The sequence below is a fragment of the Gracilinanus agilis genome, chromosome 5 (assembly GCF_016433145.1).
Source record: "Gracilinanus agilis isolate LMUSP501 chromosome 5, AgileGrace, whole genome shotgun sequence".
NCBI lineage: Eukaryota > Metazoa > Chordata > Mammalia > Didelphimorphia > Didelphidae > Gracilinanus > Gracilinanus agilis.
Genome location: NC_058134.1, coordinates 45,975,911 through 45,992,705, shown reverse-complemented (window position 1 = coordinate 45,992,705; position 16,795 = coordinate 45,975,911). Strand labels below are relative to the sequence as shown.

General features: G+C 33.9%; 1 protein-coding gene across 1 annotated transcript in view; it reads left to right on the top strand.

Moving 5' to 3' along the window:
• ULK4 (unc-51 like kinase 4) overlaps positions 1-16,795 on the top strand; it is a 660,820-nt gene that overhangs the window by 329,407 nt on the left and 314,618 nt on the right. The window contains exon 31 of the mRNA XM_044679671.1: positions 16,714-16,762. Coding sequence (XP_044535606.1) covers positions 16,714-16,762 — 49 coding nt within the window. The remainder of the gene's footprint in view (positions 1-16,713; positions 16,763-16,795) is intronic.

The window sequence follows — 16,795 nt, the reverse complement described above, 5'->3', positions numbered from 1 at the left end:
CTTCATGTGAGCATCATATACCCTCCAATGTGAGAGCACTAAACCACTAGGGAAAAATGGATCCATTTGACATGTTATGTCATAGTATGGTTGTTCTGATTTCCTACTTCCCTCTTCAGATAGTAGCAAGGTGAGTACTTTTCAGCTCTCACAAAGGTCATGTTTCCTCTGTCAGCTTGCTCTTTGGATCCACCTTCCATGCATGGATTCTGAAGTTGTCTCTAAGTTCCTTGATGCACCTGTAATTCTGTAGAACAAAAGGATAGCTTAGCCAATGATGAATGGAATGTAAGATGATACCTTGGACACAGACTCCCAAGTCATTCCTCAAGAGCGCCATGCCAAATCCTCTTTCATATCTTGAACCCTGTGATTTAGCTTGTTGACATTTTATTGTTCAGCATGTATTGTAGTGTTTCTCCTGCAGATGGGGATGTTTATGTTGTGTAGTAAGAGAGAACAAAGGCCACCAGACTAAACAGTAGCCTGAATTTCAAACAGTGTTCTATGACTTCCTTGGCAAATTTTTATTACAATCCCCAACATGTGTTAGCATTTAGTTTTTTTTTCTCAATGGCACATTATGCAAAAGAAGAAGAAGAAAAAAAAAGACCAGATAGTACTGTAGACTAATCATGACTTTTTATTGAGTTAAAAATGCCAACTCCTCTTAACACACTTTGGCAGTCTTAGATGGTATCATTAGATTTTTTAGTGCATTTCTCCACTTAGCATAAAAACATAAATTTTGCCCAGTCCAGTTGTTTGTATAACAAGCAGAGAACCGCCAGATTTTAAGGAATGATTATATTGCATATCTTAAGATCCTCTAATAGGGGTGGTCCTGGACTGACTGAACAGATTCCCATCTGTTAAGCATTCTTAAAGCTCTTATTATTTTCTTTTTGGGTAGCAGCTCTTAACATTTTGTCTAGTAATTCTGAGCATCGTCCCTCAGCATTTTTTTTCCAGTATCATATCATCAAGACTGTATAGATCACCACCGAAATGAGATCAGAAGTAACTTCAGTTCAGTTCTAACCTAATTGGTTTAAAGTGGAATGTTAACAAAGAACCTGAATGATGGAAGAGAAAGAAGAAGCTATTATTTTGCAGCCTATGAAGAACCCATTTCTCTTTAAAGAGTCATTCTATCATTATTATCTTCAAGATCAATTGTTCCACTCAGGTTTTCCATTTTTACTTGTTTTTACTCCTTCATTCTTCAGCAGTTAACTAAAAAGAAGTGTTCTCATCCTTGTTCTAAAGAGGCTTCAGATTTCCCATCAAAATCAACTTCTAGTGCTTTATGATGGCATGGAGGTGATCTTGGCTTCTGGAACCCCATTTGGTTTCAAAAAAAAAGTTAAATTAGAGTTAAAAGGCTTTATTAGAAATTACATGGAAGTAAGTCATAGGTTAATAGACCCCTCTAAGAAACTCCAAAACATTGCCAGAAAGGACCAGTCATGATGTAATGGAAAGAATGTTGGCTCTGGAGTCAGAAGCCATGGGTTCAAATCCTACTTCTGCCATATTACCCTGGTGATATTGAATAAGTTACTTAACCTGGGCCTTAGTTTCTTCCTGTATAAAATCAGAGGACTATACTAGATAGCTTCTGAGATTCCTTCCTCTTTATTGAAAGATTCTTTCCAGCTCATGTTTCCTGCTTGAATAAGTACAGGGTGTTTACTTGCTCTTATTGCGAGACACAAAATATCCTTAGGCAAGAGGGAGCTTGTGTTTTTGTGTTTTTAGCAACTCTTGCAACCAACAAAAGATTTAGGAAGACCTTGTAATATGTTGAGACAAGTATTTTAATTTGAAGGTGTAGAGGTAGGTCTCACTGTCCTCTATGAATTGACATGCCATAAAATAACCTTGTACTCCAAACCACCACAAATCCTAAGACTATTAATCTGCTAAGCTAATCAAGTGATTAAAATTGCATTCCTTTCTTTTCTTATTTGAAAAATGATTTCTTAATTTTCTTTTTCAAAATCTTATTTTTGCTTATCTCCAGCATTACATTTTAAAATCTTTATTCCAAATACCTTCAAACAATTTGATATCCAAGCCCCACTTTTTACGTGGAAAAGAAAAATATACTTGTATGTACTGTTATCAGTCAAAATTTTGCAACTCTATGTAAGTGAATTAGTATGCAGTGTGGGAAAGAGCAAGCATTTTAAGGAGAAATGTTGCAAAAATTATTGAATACAAAAGCATTGCAGCTTTCACTGTGGTCATAATATTAGACCATAACTAAACATTATGAAAGTAATATTTTTCAAAACTGCCTCACTTCCAGTAATTTGAAATCCAGCTTGATTCTACAGAAACTTAATTTAAAATGACTGCCATTGGCTCATGAGGCTGGTGAATTATGCAAGTAGTAAGAAATTGAAAAAAAATTTTGTGTTCAGTTCTACACTTTAGTGCTGCACTTGGTCCACCAAAGTAAACAGGATGTCTAAAAATCCTGCCATGCATTCCTTATAAGTTCAGATTTTGAGCCAATAACTTATTAGGTACCTACTATGTGCAAGACATAAGGATAAATCTGCTTATCTTTCTCAGAGTTGAGTTTGTAGGTGATACATTAATCAATTACTATGCATTCTGAGGAATTATTCAAATTCACTTATTGTGTTAGAATTATTATTTTGGCTGTTAACTCACAATAATCTGACTTGACGCTTGGGCTTAGAAATCTATTTGAGAGAGAAGAATGTCTACCTGTCTACAATCTGATTGGGGACCCTAAAGCCCAGAACTTCCAGTCCATCCTTTTAACTTGAAAATATCATCATAAAGAAGCATCTATTACAAATATCAGGATTATCTCACTGGAAAATGTTTATAATTAAATCATAGATCATAGAAGTAGGATGAAGCTTGAGAGGTTATTTAGTTCAGGCCCTTGCTTCTGGGCAGACTGAATTACAAATCATACCAAATGCATATCATTTTAATTAGATTATATTTCCCATTTTAATATATTTGCATAATTTATAGGCATCCAATGTTTATATGAAAAATGTTGGCAATGCTTAATATTTATAGATTCCAATTTTTCCTCATGCCTAAGTCACTACCCTATCATAATATAAGCGTCTCTAGAGAGATACATGAATTCATTCAAGTTTCCAGAATATAAAAGCAACCTCCTCAGTATCTAACCTGTCCAAAGAGTGCCTTGACCAAGGCAGAGGATACCTCATTAATTTTCATTATTGAGTTATTTGTATTGAACACATGCATATAAGATGATCTTTGTCAGCTAGAAGCTCATATTCACTCATAGCAAGGGATGAGTTTATTTCATTCCTTTAATTTTTTAAATTCTGACAGATATCAGGGGAATATGTAGAAATAAGCAAGTCATGGCCCTTTCTCTCAAGGTGCTTATGGTTTTAGAAGGGATATTGATGACATGTTACAAAGAAATGTAATAATATTTTTGCCTAATTTTGTAAGATTAATAAAAAAATTACTCTGAAATTGGGTGAAATGGGAAATAATTCTCAGTTGGGGGAATTGGAGAAAGTTTCATGAAGGAGGTGGATTTTGGACTGAAGATTGGAGACCTAATAGGTAAAAATTAAAGAAAGGAGAGATAATCCAGGAGTAAGATAAAGGGAGAACAGACTCTGGGATGAGAAAGAAGGGAATATTTTTATCTAGGCTGAAATGTAGGGAATATGATAATAAGAAGTTAGATAAATTATCACTAAAATTTCTTTTCAAATTATTTATTCTCAGACTTCAGCCAAAGACCAGCTCATTTTAAGTCATGTTTAATGCAACTTTATTTTCATAATTTAGACAGTTATTTATTTATTTGTTTGTTCTTTTGTTTGTTTTTGGAAACCCTTAACTTCTGTGTATTGGCTCATAGGTGGAAGAGCAGTAAGGTGGGCATTGGGGGTCAAGTGACTTGCCCAGGGTCACACAGCTGGGAAGTGTCTGAGGCTTGATTTGAACCTAGGACCTCCTATCTCTAGGCCTGACTCAATCCACTGAGCTACTCAGCTGCCCCCAATTTAGACAGTTTTTTGAAGCTCACTGAAATAGACTCAACCGGCATCACATACCTCTCATGGAGGCAAATAAATAGTATGCTATTTCTCATTTCTTTTTTTCTAAATAATTGACCTTTGAGATCTAAGGTTTTGCTAGTTTTACTTCACATTGTGGCTTATATTAGCCACTGGGTTGCAGAAATAATATAATCCTAAAGGGAAATAGAAAAGGAATTATTCACTTTTCATGAGTGATAAAACAGACCATCAGAGAATCATTAATTACTAGGGAAGGACTTCATATCCTGAAAGAGTTAATTCAACTTCATAAAAAAGCAATTATTTTATTTCTTGTCAATAAGTTCAAGCTCATTTCTTTTTAAAGTATCTTAATTATACTTATTATAAAACATAGTAATTACAGATAATAGGATCCTTTAGAAGATGAAATTGTACATATAGTTAACTAAAGAAATTTTTCTCTTAACCAGAAAAGCTTTTGGAAATAAAATTTGATACTTAGAGATGCTTTAGGTAAATAAAATAAAAGGTTAAATATTGATAAATTAGGTTTTCCAATAATATGGACAAAACTCTTAATAAATTAAGTTTTCTAATAATACAGATTTCAAAAAAGATGATATGCTGAAAGTTAAATGATGCATTCTAAAACTGTTTGGGAACCCACTCAAACCAGATTTTTAATCAGAAGGCATTTATTAAGTTTTTAGTATCTATTAGGCACTTTGCTATGTATTGAATATACAGAGAAAAATCCAAAACAATTTCAGCCCTCAAGGAGCATACATGTTTTAAATATATATCTTTATTATTGATTAATAGAGAATTTAAACTGAAAAAATAAAATGAGAATGAAGACTTTTTATAAAACCTCACCCAAACCAATCAATACAGGAAAAAAATCTGATTTTATATCCAATATTTACGCTCATAAATCCTCCACTGCTTTAAAGGAGCAAAGGTCATATCTTTGCGTACATCTTCTTTGGGGCCAACCTTGTTCTTTATAATTATAATTAGGGTATATTCCATTTTGCCTTCTATCTTACACCTCCCATCTCCTCTTTTTGATCCCTCACCTTCTGCAATTTAGTTCTTCAGAATAAATTGAATCATCTATGAGGAGGACTGCTTCTCCATTGCCACTTCTCTTATTTTTTTAAATTGAAATTTTATCTTTATTCCCTTGTATACTTTTGTATACTTGTATACTCTCACATACTTGTATACAAGACCATTGTTGTTATTGGATTTTCCATCTAACACAAGTTTTTTTAATAGTCTCTAAAGATAAGATAACAGTGTTTTTTGTAACATATTCATCTTTTTTTCATTGATAAATAGGTTCATAATTGCAGGTTATATCTTGGATTGCATCTCAAAACAATTTTGCTTTTTAGATTATGTCATTCCCTCCCTTTTTGTGGCTACTGGTGGGTACAGAGTATTATTTAAATTTCATTTCCTTTATATTTGAATATCTTTCCCCTGATTGCTTGCAGAATTTCATTTTTGTTATTAGAATTATTAAATATAATATTTACATCTTTTGGAATGCGTAGCCTAGTTGTTTCGGGAGCCTTGGTTGTTTCGGGAGCCTATCTGTGAATTATTTCCATCAGAACTTTCTTTTTACTATTCAAAAGTTCTGTGTAGTTTTCTTAGATTATTTCCTATGTTATGGTATTCAAGTTGTTTCCTTTGTCATGTTCTTCTGGGTGAGCTAGAGTTGTTCTTATGTATCCCATCTTTAAGATGATTGCATTTTATTTAAAGACCTTGCATAGATTTTTTACATTAATTCCTTCTAATGAGGGAAAGAACATATATGTGAATCAGTACATTCAAAATGTGGAACAGATGAAAGATAACTCTGGAGAGGAAGGCCTCTTATAGAAGATAGTCCTTGAGATGACTAATAAAAGTTTGAAAAGAGGAGGATCATTCTAGTTAGAGAAGACAGCCAATCCCAAGGCAAAAAATAAGAGATGAAGTGGTCTTTCAGAACAATATCAAATAATCAGTATGGCTTTACTATAGATTAGTGTCTAATCAATTCACCAAATCCTTTCTTTATATATTAATGGAAAAATAAATATGTTCTGTTAGTGAATCTCTAACACTCTTCTCCCACCTGCTGCACTGAGAGCCACCTTAAGAAGCCTGCTGATTTGGATCCCAAGACAACGGCTCCAACCACGACAGAATACCTTGATAAGGATGGGATGCACATCTCCCTTCAGTCTCCACACCTTCACCTATACTTTCAGCTTCTGCTGCTACATCAGGAAGATCTGACCTCAGGGCTCATTGATATTCCATCAGTCAATCTAATTAATCAGCAGAGCAGAGAATAAGCCCCTTCAGAACAGAATAGCCCAAACCCACAGATCTAGCAAATAATCAGAGGAGCAAGATTATAGACAATGACAGGGCAGGGGTGGAAGAAGGAAAAAATATGAGTGAATAACAGAAAAAGAAAAAAAGAAATTACAATCAACAGCTCCTATCCAGGTAATGAACAAAGAGCAAATGGAACAGACAAGGAGCAAAGAACATCAAGTAAAAACACAAAAACTCTTGCAAATTAGGCTCAGGCTTTGGAAGAACTCAAAACACAATTCAAAAACAATTAAGAGAGGCTGAAAACAATTGGGAAAAGAACTTAAAAAGACACATGAAACAAGAAAATAATATTTTGAAAGCCAGAATTGACCAGCTTGAAAATGAGGCAAAGAAAGTAAAAGATGATCTACAAAGAAAAACTGACCAGAAGGAGAAGGATGACCATAAAAATTAGAATCCAATAACTAGAAGCAAATGACATCACAAGGCAGCAAGAGTCTATAAAACAAAGTCAAAAGAATGAAAAAATTGAGGAAAATATGAAACACCTCATTGATAAAACTACAGACCTGGAGAATAGATGCAGAAGAAACAAGTTAAGAATTATTGGACTCCTGGAAAATCATGACAAAAGAATAAGCCTGGACATCATTCTTCAGGAAATTATCCAAGAAAACTGCCCTGACATTCTTGAACAAGAAGGAAAAGTGGAGATTGAAAGAATCCACATATCACCTCCTGCATTTAATCCCCAATTGACAATGCCCAGGGATGCTATTGCCATATTCAGGAACTACCAGAGCAAGGAAAAGATACTACAAGCTGCTAAGAAGAAACCATTTATATATCATGGAACCACAATTAGGATAACACAGGACCTGGCTGCATCCACACTGAAGGACCAGAAGGCATGGAATAGGATATTCCGGAAATCAAGGGAACTGGGTCTACAACCAAGGATGAGCTATCCAGCAAAATTGACTATATTTTTATAGGGGAAAGTATGGTCATTTAATAAAATAGAAGACTTTCAGCATTCCTAAAGAAAAGATCTGACTTAAACAGAAAATTTGATGCCCAAACACAGAACTCAAGAGAATCACCTAAAGCTAATTAAGAAAGAGGGAAAAAAATTTGAAGGGGCCCACTAAGTTCATATGATTTGTATTCTTATAAGAAAAGATGATATTGGTAACTCTTTTTTTTAACCCTTACCTTCCATCTTGGAGTCAATACCGTATATTGGCTCCAAGGCAGAAGAGTGGTAAGGGCTAGGCAATGGAGGTCAAGTGACTTGCCCAGAGTCACAGCTGGGAAGTGTCTGATGCCAGATTTGAACGTAGGACCTCCCATCTCTAGGCCTGACTCTCAATCCACTGAGCTATTCAGCTGCCCCTGATATTGGTAACTCTTAAAAATTTTTATTATTATCAAGGTAGCTAGAAGAAATATACTTAGAGGGAACAAGGACAAACTGTATAGAATGAAATGTGTGTGTGTGTATATATATATATATATATATACTTATATATATCTATATATATATATATATATAAACTAGGGGTTAAAAAAGAGGATAAAAAAGAAATTTTTTATGAGTATGAATCAGGGCTAATATCTACATAATAATGTATGTGGTTTTTTGTTTATTTCTTTTAGAAACAAATCTGTGATTTCTTTGGTGTAAGAAATGCCCAGGGAGGGAACTCTCTTCATCAAATTAGATCTATAAATGCTCTAAATTTAGTCTTAGAGAGTTTTCTTGGGGTACTGAGAAGTGAAATGGTTTACCCAGGGTCATACGACAAATGTGAGTCAAAAGTGGGCCTTCAACCTAGGTTCCCCTGAGTTCGACTAACTCTTCAATCAGTTGGAACCACTTCCTTTCATTTTGTACATACTGAAAAAATTATTATTATTATTACTTTTATTAAATAGAAAAATAAATAGTATTTTACACATCATAATTTCCAGTGTTTGAGCAATTAAACTTAGCAAACTATGCATATCTACTGTGTGTGTAGTGCTAGGTACTAGGCAGAGATTCTGAGGTAAAAAGACAACATGGTAGTTCTATCCTCAGAGAACTTACATTGTAACAGTAGAGCTAAGACTTCCACAATAAACAAAGTACACATTTAAATTTGATAAATGCAAAATAAAGAAGCAAGTCTAGTGCTCCTATTTGAAAAGCAAGCAGCCATTTCTGTTTTGGGAGAATCAGAAAGTTAAAGATTTCAGAGTCACCAAATTCATTCATGCCAAGAAAGGAAAGGTAATGCAAAGATTCTGTTTGCATGTAACAATCAAAGATTTAGTGCAAAGTGAATGGTGCTGGAAAATAAAAGTTTCCCAGATAGAGAAGTACAGAAAATTATGTATAGTTGTTACTTTCAATACCTTTCAGGGCAAAATTCATTTCTTAGGAATTTGAATAGTTAGAAGCATTGAACATCAACTCTTTAAAGCAGTGGAAGGAAGGATTTCTTGACGATAAAACATGAAATGAACCCTGTAATATGATATTTTATATTACACAAAGAATAGCAATATTTTGAACTCTAGATTTTTTAACGAACTGTTTACTAGCATATTTATTCATCTTTCCTTGATACACTTAGTGTATCTGAAGGAAACTGTACTGTTGAAATGTATTAAAAATGTGCTATTACATACAAATGAAGGTTTATATTCTTAAAAAGAAGTTCAGTTTTCCTTAAAAGTTTCTTTTAAAAAAATTCAGTTTATATTACACCGTGAAAAGAAAATATGAGCTTTCTTTTGTTAAAGCTTTTAAGTAGAAAAATGATTCCTGACAAAAACTATATTCATAAGAAATGTGCCTAAGAAGTTAGAATGTTTTTTTTAGAATGGTTTTAAAAATAAAATGTATAGGCCCAAAGGAATGCCATCTTTCAGAGTTGTCATCTTGGGATGCCTGTATTCCAGCAGTGCTAGTGTTACTCAAAAAGCTTTTAAGAAAGTTGCCTTCAGAGCTGGATCACACAAGAAAATGTTCATGACTTGTATATATCACACGTGTGTATACATATATATTTTTATGTGTATGTGTCTGATTTTTGACTCAGTATAATATTATCCAACTCGATCATTGACCACATTCACCAGGCTTAGTTCTAAGAGAGTTTGGTTATTGATTTAAAAAAAATCAACAAGGCAGCAATTATAGGTGATATAGAGCCTCAGAGAATGGAATCCCTAGTTCCATGCCCTGTTTGTCACACCTACTGGCTGTGTGATAGTAATCAAGTCATTACATTTCTATGGGGACCACGTAGGTCTCTAAGACAAAGTTACGTATCAACAGTGGGTCGGCACTGGTAAGGAAAAAACAGGAATAAACAAAATGAAGGGTAGGCAATGAATGGTTAGACCAGTTAGGGGCTTATTGCAATAGTTTAGAGATGTAATAATGAGGATATGTGTTAGGGTGGCAATCGTAGTCATAGAAAGACAGAGTTGCTAGTGAGGGACACTGAGATTTAGACAAGTAGGTAGTACAGCAGGTAGAACACTGGACATGACTTCAGGAAGACTAGAATTTCTGTCCAGTCTCAAATACTTACTAGCTCTGTGATCCTGAGCAAGTCATTTAAACTGTTTGCCTCAGTTTCCTTCTTTCTAAACTGAGGATAAAAATAATTTTCCCCTTCAAATTGTTGTAAGAATAAAATGAAATTATAGGTTTAAAATGCTTTGCAAGATCATGTAACCATGGAAAATTTTTCTAAAAAAATAAAATATTCAAGTCTAGAAAAAAAAATAAAATCCTTTGCAAGGCATGAAGTTCTATATAAAGGTAAGAAAAAGAAAGAAGAAGATGAGGAGGAGGAGGAGGAGGAAATTATTAAAAGTCCTTGGTAACCATTAGGTAAAAACAGTTAAGAAGAAGAATCAAAGATAATTATTTAGAACATGGAAGAAAAACAAATGGTAGTGTCACAGATAGATAGACATAAAAGAAGTCAGATTAAAAAAAGGAAAAAACTATAGGGGAAAGTGAAAGTATCAGTTTGAGACATTTTGAATTTATAATACTAGTGGATTATTCAGGGCAAGATAAAGTTTTAAATCAGGACTTGTAACTCAAATAAAAGGTCAAAACTTGAGATAAATACTTGGGAGCCATATATATCTATATCTATATCTATATCTATATCTATATACCTGTATATGTGTGCATGCATATATGCATGTGTGTTTGTGTATGTAGAGAGACACAGAGATGAGTAAATGTTATTGCCAAAAGGGAGGTTATATAGGAAAAAGAGGACCAAATGAAAGACTCTTTCCCACTTTGAGAACATGTAGATTAAGACATGAAAAAGAAGATGAAGAGTCAGCAAAGGAGATAGAATGGCTAGAGAGATAGGACAAGAATCAAGAGCTTGGTTGTCTCTAAAATGGCAAGGGAAGAGAAAAATCTAGTAGGACAGAATTGTCAGCTGCTATTGGTATGCCACTAAAGATTAGATTGGGGGGAAATAGCATTGAATATGGTGATATGGAGATCATGAATGCATAAGAGTCAGGGACACTAAACTCCTGTGTCAGAGGTTGAGAGCAGCGAAGAAGAGATTCAAGATGGGGACTGCATAGAAGAGAGAAGAAAAGGCCTTTTAAAAATAATTCTTCTAGGTTTAATTGAAGTATCATGTTCTCTATGAGATCTTTAACTGTCCCTTCCAACTGTTAGTGCCTCCTCTCTGCAATTACCTTGTATTTGCATCGCATGCATGTGATATATTCTTCTCTGTGTATGTGTTGTTTTCTGCCATGAAATATAAGCACTTTGTTAGCTGGGACTTTTTTTTCTTGATATGCCTGACTTGTAGGAGTTTAATAAATATTTGATCATGCTAATTAATAGATAGTACTGAATTAAATGGAAATCCTTTCTTTCAGGAATTCCTTGATAAAGTTCTATACAATTTAAACTTAAAAATTAGATGATAGCAATTAATATTTGCTCAGCATCATTGGGCATAAAATATTTTGCTAGACACAGGAGAGGACACAAAGACCCAGTCTCTCAAAGACCTTATAATCTAATTGTGGATGTAAAACATAATGCAGGAAAAGATAACAGAATACAAGGAAGCATAAAGAGTTAATCCATCAGTACTTACTATATGCCAAGAACTGTGCAACATAGAAAGTAAAGCCACAAAACTTGACTCCATCCTCAAGGAGCTTACATTCTAAAATGTATATTAGAGGGAAACTAACCTTAAAGGAGAAGGCTCAAGTGCCAGGGGGGCCAGGAGGGCCTTCTAGGGGATTATACCAATAAGAATTCAGGGGAGGGAGAGACCACTGGGGGTAATTAGGAAAGGATTATGGGAAACATTGGATTTTAGCATCTTCTAGATATAGGCAGCAATGGAATAATGATATATTATGCATCTATATTAATAATCTATATAATATACCCATGTGTCATATAACACATAGTATATCTGTGTAATATATTTATATTAACAATCTATAGAACAGACAACTAGGCTATAGAGAGGATGTCAAGATCAAGAGCTCAAAAGGCAGGAAAGAATAAAAGCCCATTCAGGGGCCCAGTTTATTTGAAGAACTACTTTCCCTCCCTATGAGAGGAGGAGATAAAGGTGGAAAACTAGCTTGGAGCCAATTATTGGGATGCCTTGAGTACCTGTCTCAAGGGTTTAAACTTTATCCTGTGAATTTTGGGGAGCCATTAAAAGGTATCCGAACAGGAAAATACATAAGGAAAACTTACTTGAAGATGAATAAAATTCATAATAAATTGGAATAAATTGGAGGAAGACAAATTTTGAATCTGGAAGACCAAATTACTTTTAAAATAGTTCAGGTATGACAAGGAAAGGGTAGCTGAAAGTTAGAATATGAAGAAACAATGGATGGGACTTAATTATTTTGTCTGTAGGATTGTGCTTGGGATGGGAGGGAGAGTCTAGTCTTAAGAGAGAAAGGCATCCAAGTGAACTGTTGGTGACAGCGAGAACAATAGTGCCAATTAACACAAACATATATGTCAAAAAGGGAGCTACTTTGAGGAAGAAGATGGTTTTGCTTTAATGTGTAGAATTTTAGTTGATAAGGAACCATCAAAGGGAAACCTTTTAGCAGGTAATTGAAGAGATGGGATTGGAGTCTCCAGAAGAAATGAACACAAGAGATATTCATTTGAGATTTATCTGCTAGAAAATTAAAATTAAAATCATAAGAATGGATAAAATCTTCAAGGGACAGAACAGAGTGATACAAGAGATCAAAATTATCATGCTCTATATTTTCAGAAGAATCAGAACGTTAATAAAATAATAGATGATTAATTTTAATTTTCCAAATGGCTGTTTTAAGTTATATACAATCCCACAAATTTTCTATATTTTAAGTCATACAAAGATTGTTATATTACTGCAAATAATTGGATTTATGTAAATTTATTATAAGTGCATGGATTCAGTCTTTGAGTTCTGAATAGCTAAAAGTTTGGACAGGTAGAGACTTAAGTCATTTTAGTGTGAGACATAGCCTACTGGAATTTCTGTTCCATCCCAATTTGAATTTTATGATCATATTCAGAGCCCTTTATGTATTATGGCTTTCATTTTGCCTTTGTTGCCAGTATTTCCTCTAAGGTAGAAGGTTGTTTCCTACAAAAACTCGTTTCTTTTCTTTTTTTTAATAATTTTTTATTTTTAGAAAAATTTTCCATGGTTACATAATTCACGTTTTTACTTTCCCCTTCACCCTCTCAACCCCCCGCCCCCCTCATCTGTAGCTAATTCGCACTTCCATTGGTTTTATTATGTGTGGTCAGTCAAGACTTATTTACACATTATTGATAGTTACATGGGTGTGGTCTTTTCAGGTCTACATCCCCAATCATGTCCTCATCAACCCAAGTGTCCAAGCAGTTGTTTTTCTTCTGTGTTTCTACTCCTGTAGTTCTTCCTCTGAATGTGGGTAGTGTTCCTTTCCATAAATCCCTCAGAATTGTCTTGGGTCATTGCATTGCTGCTAGTGCAGACATCCATTACATTCGATTTTGCCACAGTATATCAGTCTCTGTGTACAATGTTCTGGCTCTGCTCCTTTCACTCTGCATCAATTCCTGGAGGTCTTTCCAGTTCACATGGGATTCCTCCAGTTTATTATTCCTTTGAGCACAATAGTATTCCATCACCAACATATACCACAATTTGTTCAGCCATTCCCCAATTGAAGGGCATACCCTTGCTTTCCAGTTTTTTTGCCACCACAAAGAGACTTAAATATAAAGAAGGAAACTGTAAGTAAATTAGATGAACACAGAATAGTATATTGTCAGATCTCTGGGAAAGGAAAGATTTTAAAACCAAACAAGAGTTAGAGAAAATTATAAAATGTAAAATAAATAATTTTGATTATATTAAATTAAAAAGTTTTTGTACAAAGAAAAACAATGCAACCAAAATCAGAAGGGAAACAACAAACTGGGAAAAAATCTTTATAACAAAAAATTCTGACAGAGGTCTAATTACTCAAATATACAAGGAGTTAAATCAATTGTATAAAAAATCAAGCCATTCCCTAATTAATAAATGGGCAAGGGACATGAATAGGCAATTTTCAGATAAATAAAAAGTATCAATAAGCACATGAGAAAGTGTTCTAAATCTCTAATAATTAAAGAAATGCAAATCAAAACAACTCTGAGGTATCACCTCACACCTAGCAGATTGGCTAAAATGATAGCAGGGGAGAGTAATGAATGTTGGAGGGGATGTGGCAAAATTGGGACGTTAATGCACTGCTGGTGGAGTTGTTAACTGATCCAACCATTCTGGATGGCAATTTGGAACTATGCCCAAAGAGCGATAAAAGAATGCCTGCCCTTTGATCCAGCCATAACATTGCTGGGATTGTACCCCAAAGAGATCATAGATAAACAGACTTGCACAAAAACTCGTTTCTTTTTAAGTATGTCTATAGAGCTGCTCCAGAGTAGAACTTAGATTAAATCTGATTGCCTTTACCTCCACACCTTAGCAGGTCTGTCCAGTGGGGTCTAAGAGTATAAATGGAGAAAGTAGGAAGAGGGTGGTATGAAAATAGAGGGACAGACTAATAATGATAACTTCTTAGTACATTGTTCAATGGTGACAGAGTATTTATATTGGCATTTCTTTAAAATGATCAAAGTTTCTAATAAGGAATTCCTCTCATGTTATAGATCTTATGAAAGCACTGTCCATTTATCATCTTTTATAAGCACAGTATTCAATAAAATAAGATAGGCTTTTTTAAGCTTTCATAGTACTTTTGAATTGACAATAAAACAATATGTGGTAATAACTTATTTTCTTAGCATCATTGGGTTTAAGGGAATTTTCTAGGTAATTGAAGCCTAACTTATGTATAAACTGAAATTTCATTTTGCCTGGTTTTGATAGAACTGTTATTAAAATGTTTTTTTCCTTCCTGATTTTTTAAAAAGAGCATAGTGGGTTTAGCTTAAACTTAATTATATTAAACATTAGTGGCTGAACTGAAGTTGTTATCTTGGAACTGCCAGCATTACTTTTTCATTTGTTTTTAGCTATCTTTGCTATTTTAAAGGCAATTATCCTTAGAAATGTTTTGGTTTTGACTTGTGAAAAAATTGAAGGTGGATGGCAAGATTATTATGCCAGCAACATTATTATTATATTAATATTTTTATTCTGAGTCAAATTAAGGCAACATGCATTGCTATTCTGTGGAATAAAGGGAACCAGTGAGCTGGACCATAGCTATTCTAGCTGTCTAGAGACTTTTTTCCACTTACCTTATAGTTTATTGTTTTTGGAGTTACTAAACATTAGATTCCCAGATAATTGGAGTGTATTATATTTATCCTAAAACTATATTTTAAAGTTTGGGGTCAAAGTGATGATTGTAGTTATCCTGGGAACTTTCAAAAGTAGTTCTATACTATTAAGTCATTTGCTTATTGGTTGGTTTAGAAAATTCATGTATTACATTCAGTTTTTATGTTCCCTGAATTTTTCCCACTGGCCTTATTCACCACAATAGTGAACTGGCTAACTCAGTTATGGAAATAAAATTTCAAAAGCTTATAGACCTACCCTTAGGTAATTGCTATATGCCCTCAGAATGGATGTGTCTCAGAAACTGGCCAATGCATCCTTTTCTTCTGCTAGAGTAACCATAGCCTAAAGGTTTGGTAATCTTGGATATCAGAAGATAGTTCCTCATTCAATCTGCTTTTGTTTAGACCACCTCCTCTGGTGCTATTTTAGGTAACTGTGGGTAGTAGGTAACCTATTTCCATGCCTGGGATAATTACAAACTATTTAGGCTGTTTAGCTATCTGTTTAAGCTCTAGTGTTATATGGTCTTGGTCAGTAAATTCTATTCAAAATAGATGGAACTTAAACAGACACACTAAAAAATAGTTCTGTTTTTATTCCTAAAGTACAAAAATTAGGTTCAAATTAGGTCAAGGTTTTTAAAAAATTCTAAATATACTTTCCTCATTCCTCCCATCTAATGAATTAGGCATTCACCAGATTATAGTGTATTATTTCCTTTAAATGCCTTACTTTGCCACATAGAAAAAGTTATTTTGAAAGGGCAAGAGGGGTTCAATTCTCAAATTAAAATTCTATTTGGAGACTATAGCAACTTGCTCAACAAAATTTTAACAAGTTAGAATAGTTGAAGTTTGAAACCCCTTATAAAATTCTGTTACAGTAGATGGCGATTTATATCCAATTTTGGTGGGGGTGGGAGGGAAGTGCCTACAGTCTAATAGCTGATTGGTGTCCATATTAAAAAAAACCCTAAAGATGATGAAAATTCATAGTATATTAATTCATTAATGCAGAAGAGATAGCTAATGAGGCATACATAAAAAATTACAGTGTGGCATGCTTATAATTTAACTGTGCAATGTGAGTTGTTAGTTCAAATTATTTCACAGTCTACATTACCTATTAGATAGTCTTTATAGTATTTCTGCATTTTAATTAATTTCCCCCATTTTTAAAATATGAATCTACTTAAGGGTTCCACTCACTTACTTCAGATCAGTTAGGCAGAGTTCTAGTAGTCACTTGCAAAGAAGCCCCATATTTCTTGTGTTTAATAGATTCAGTGAGTGTATTAAAGTGAACATTTAGTCCAAGGCTATGTTTCTTGGTCCCAGATTTTTCTAATAATAAAGATTGAGCTGCACTGTTCCATATTTAAATGTAGAGATTTAAGTATCAATCATTGTCATATGTGATTTCTCCTTTTTCTTCTTTTCCAGCCTTGTTGAAGAAAGCAAACTGATCCCAGTTCTTTTTGAAGTAATTCTGGTAAGACAAAAAATGAATATTTGAAAGTCAAAA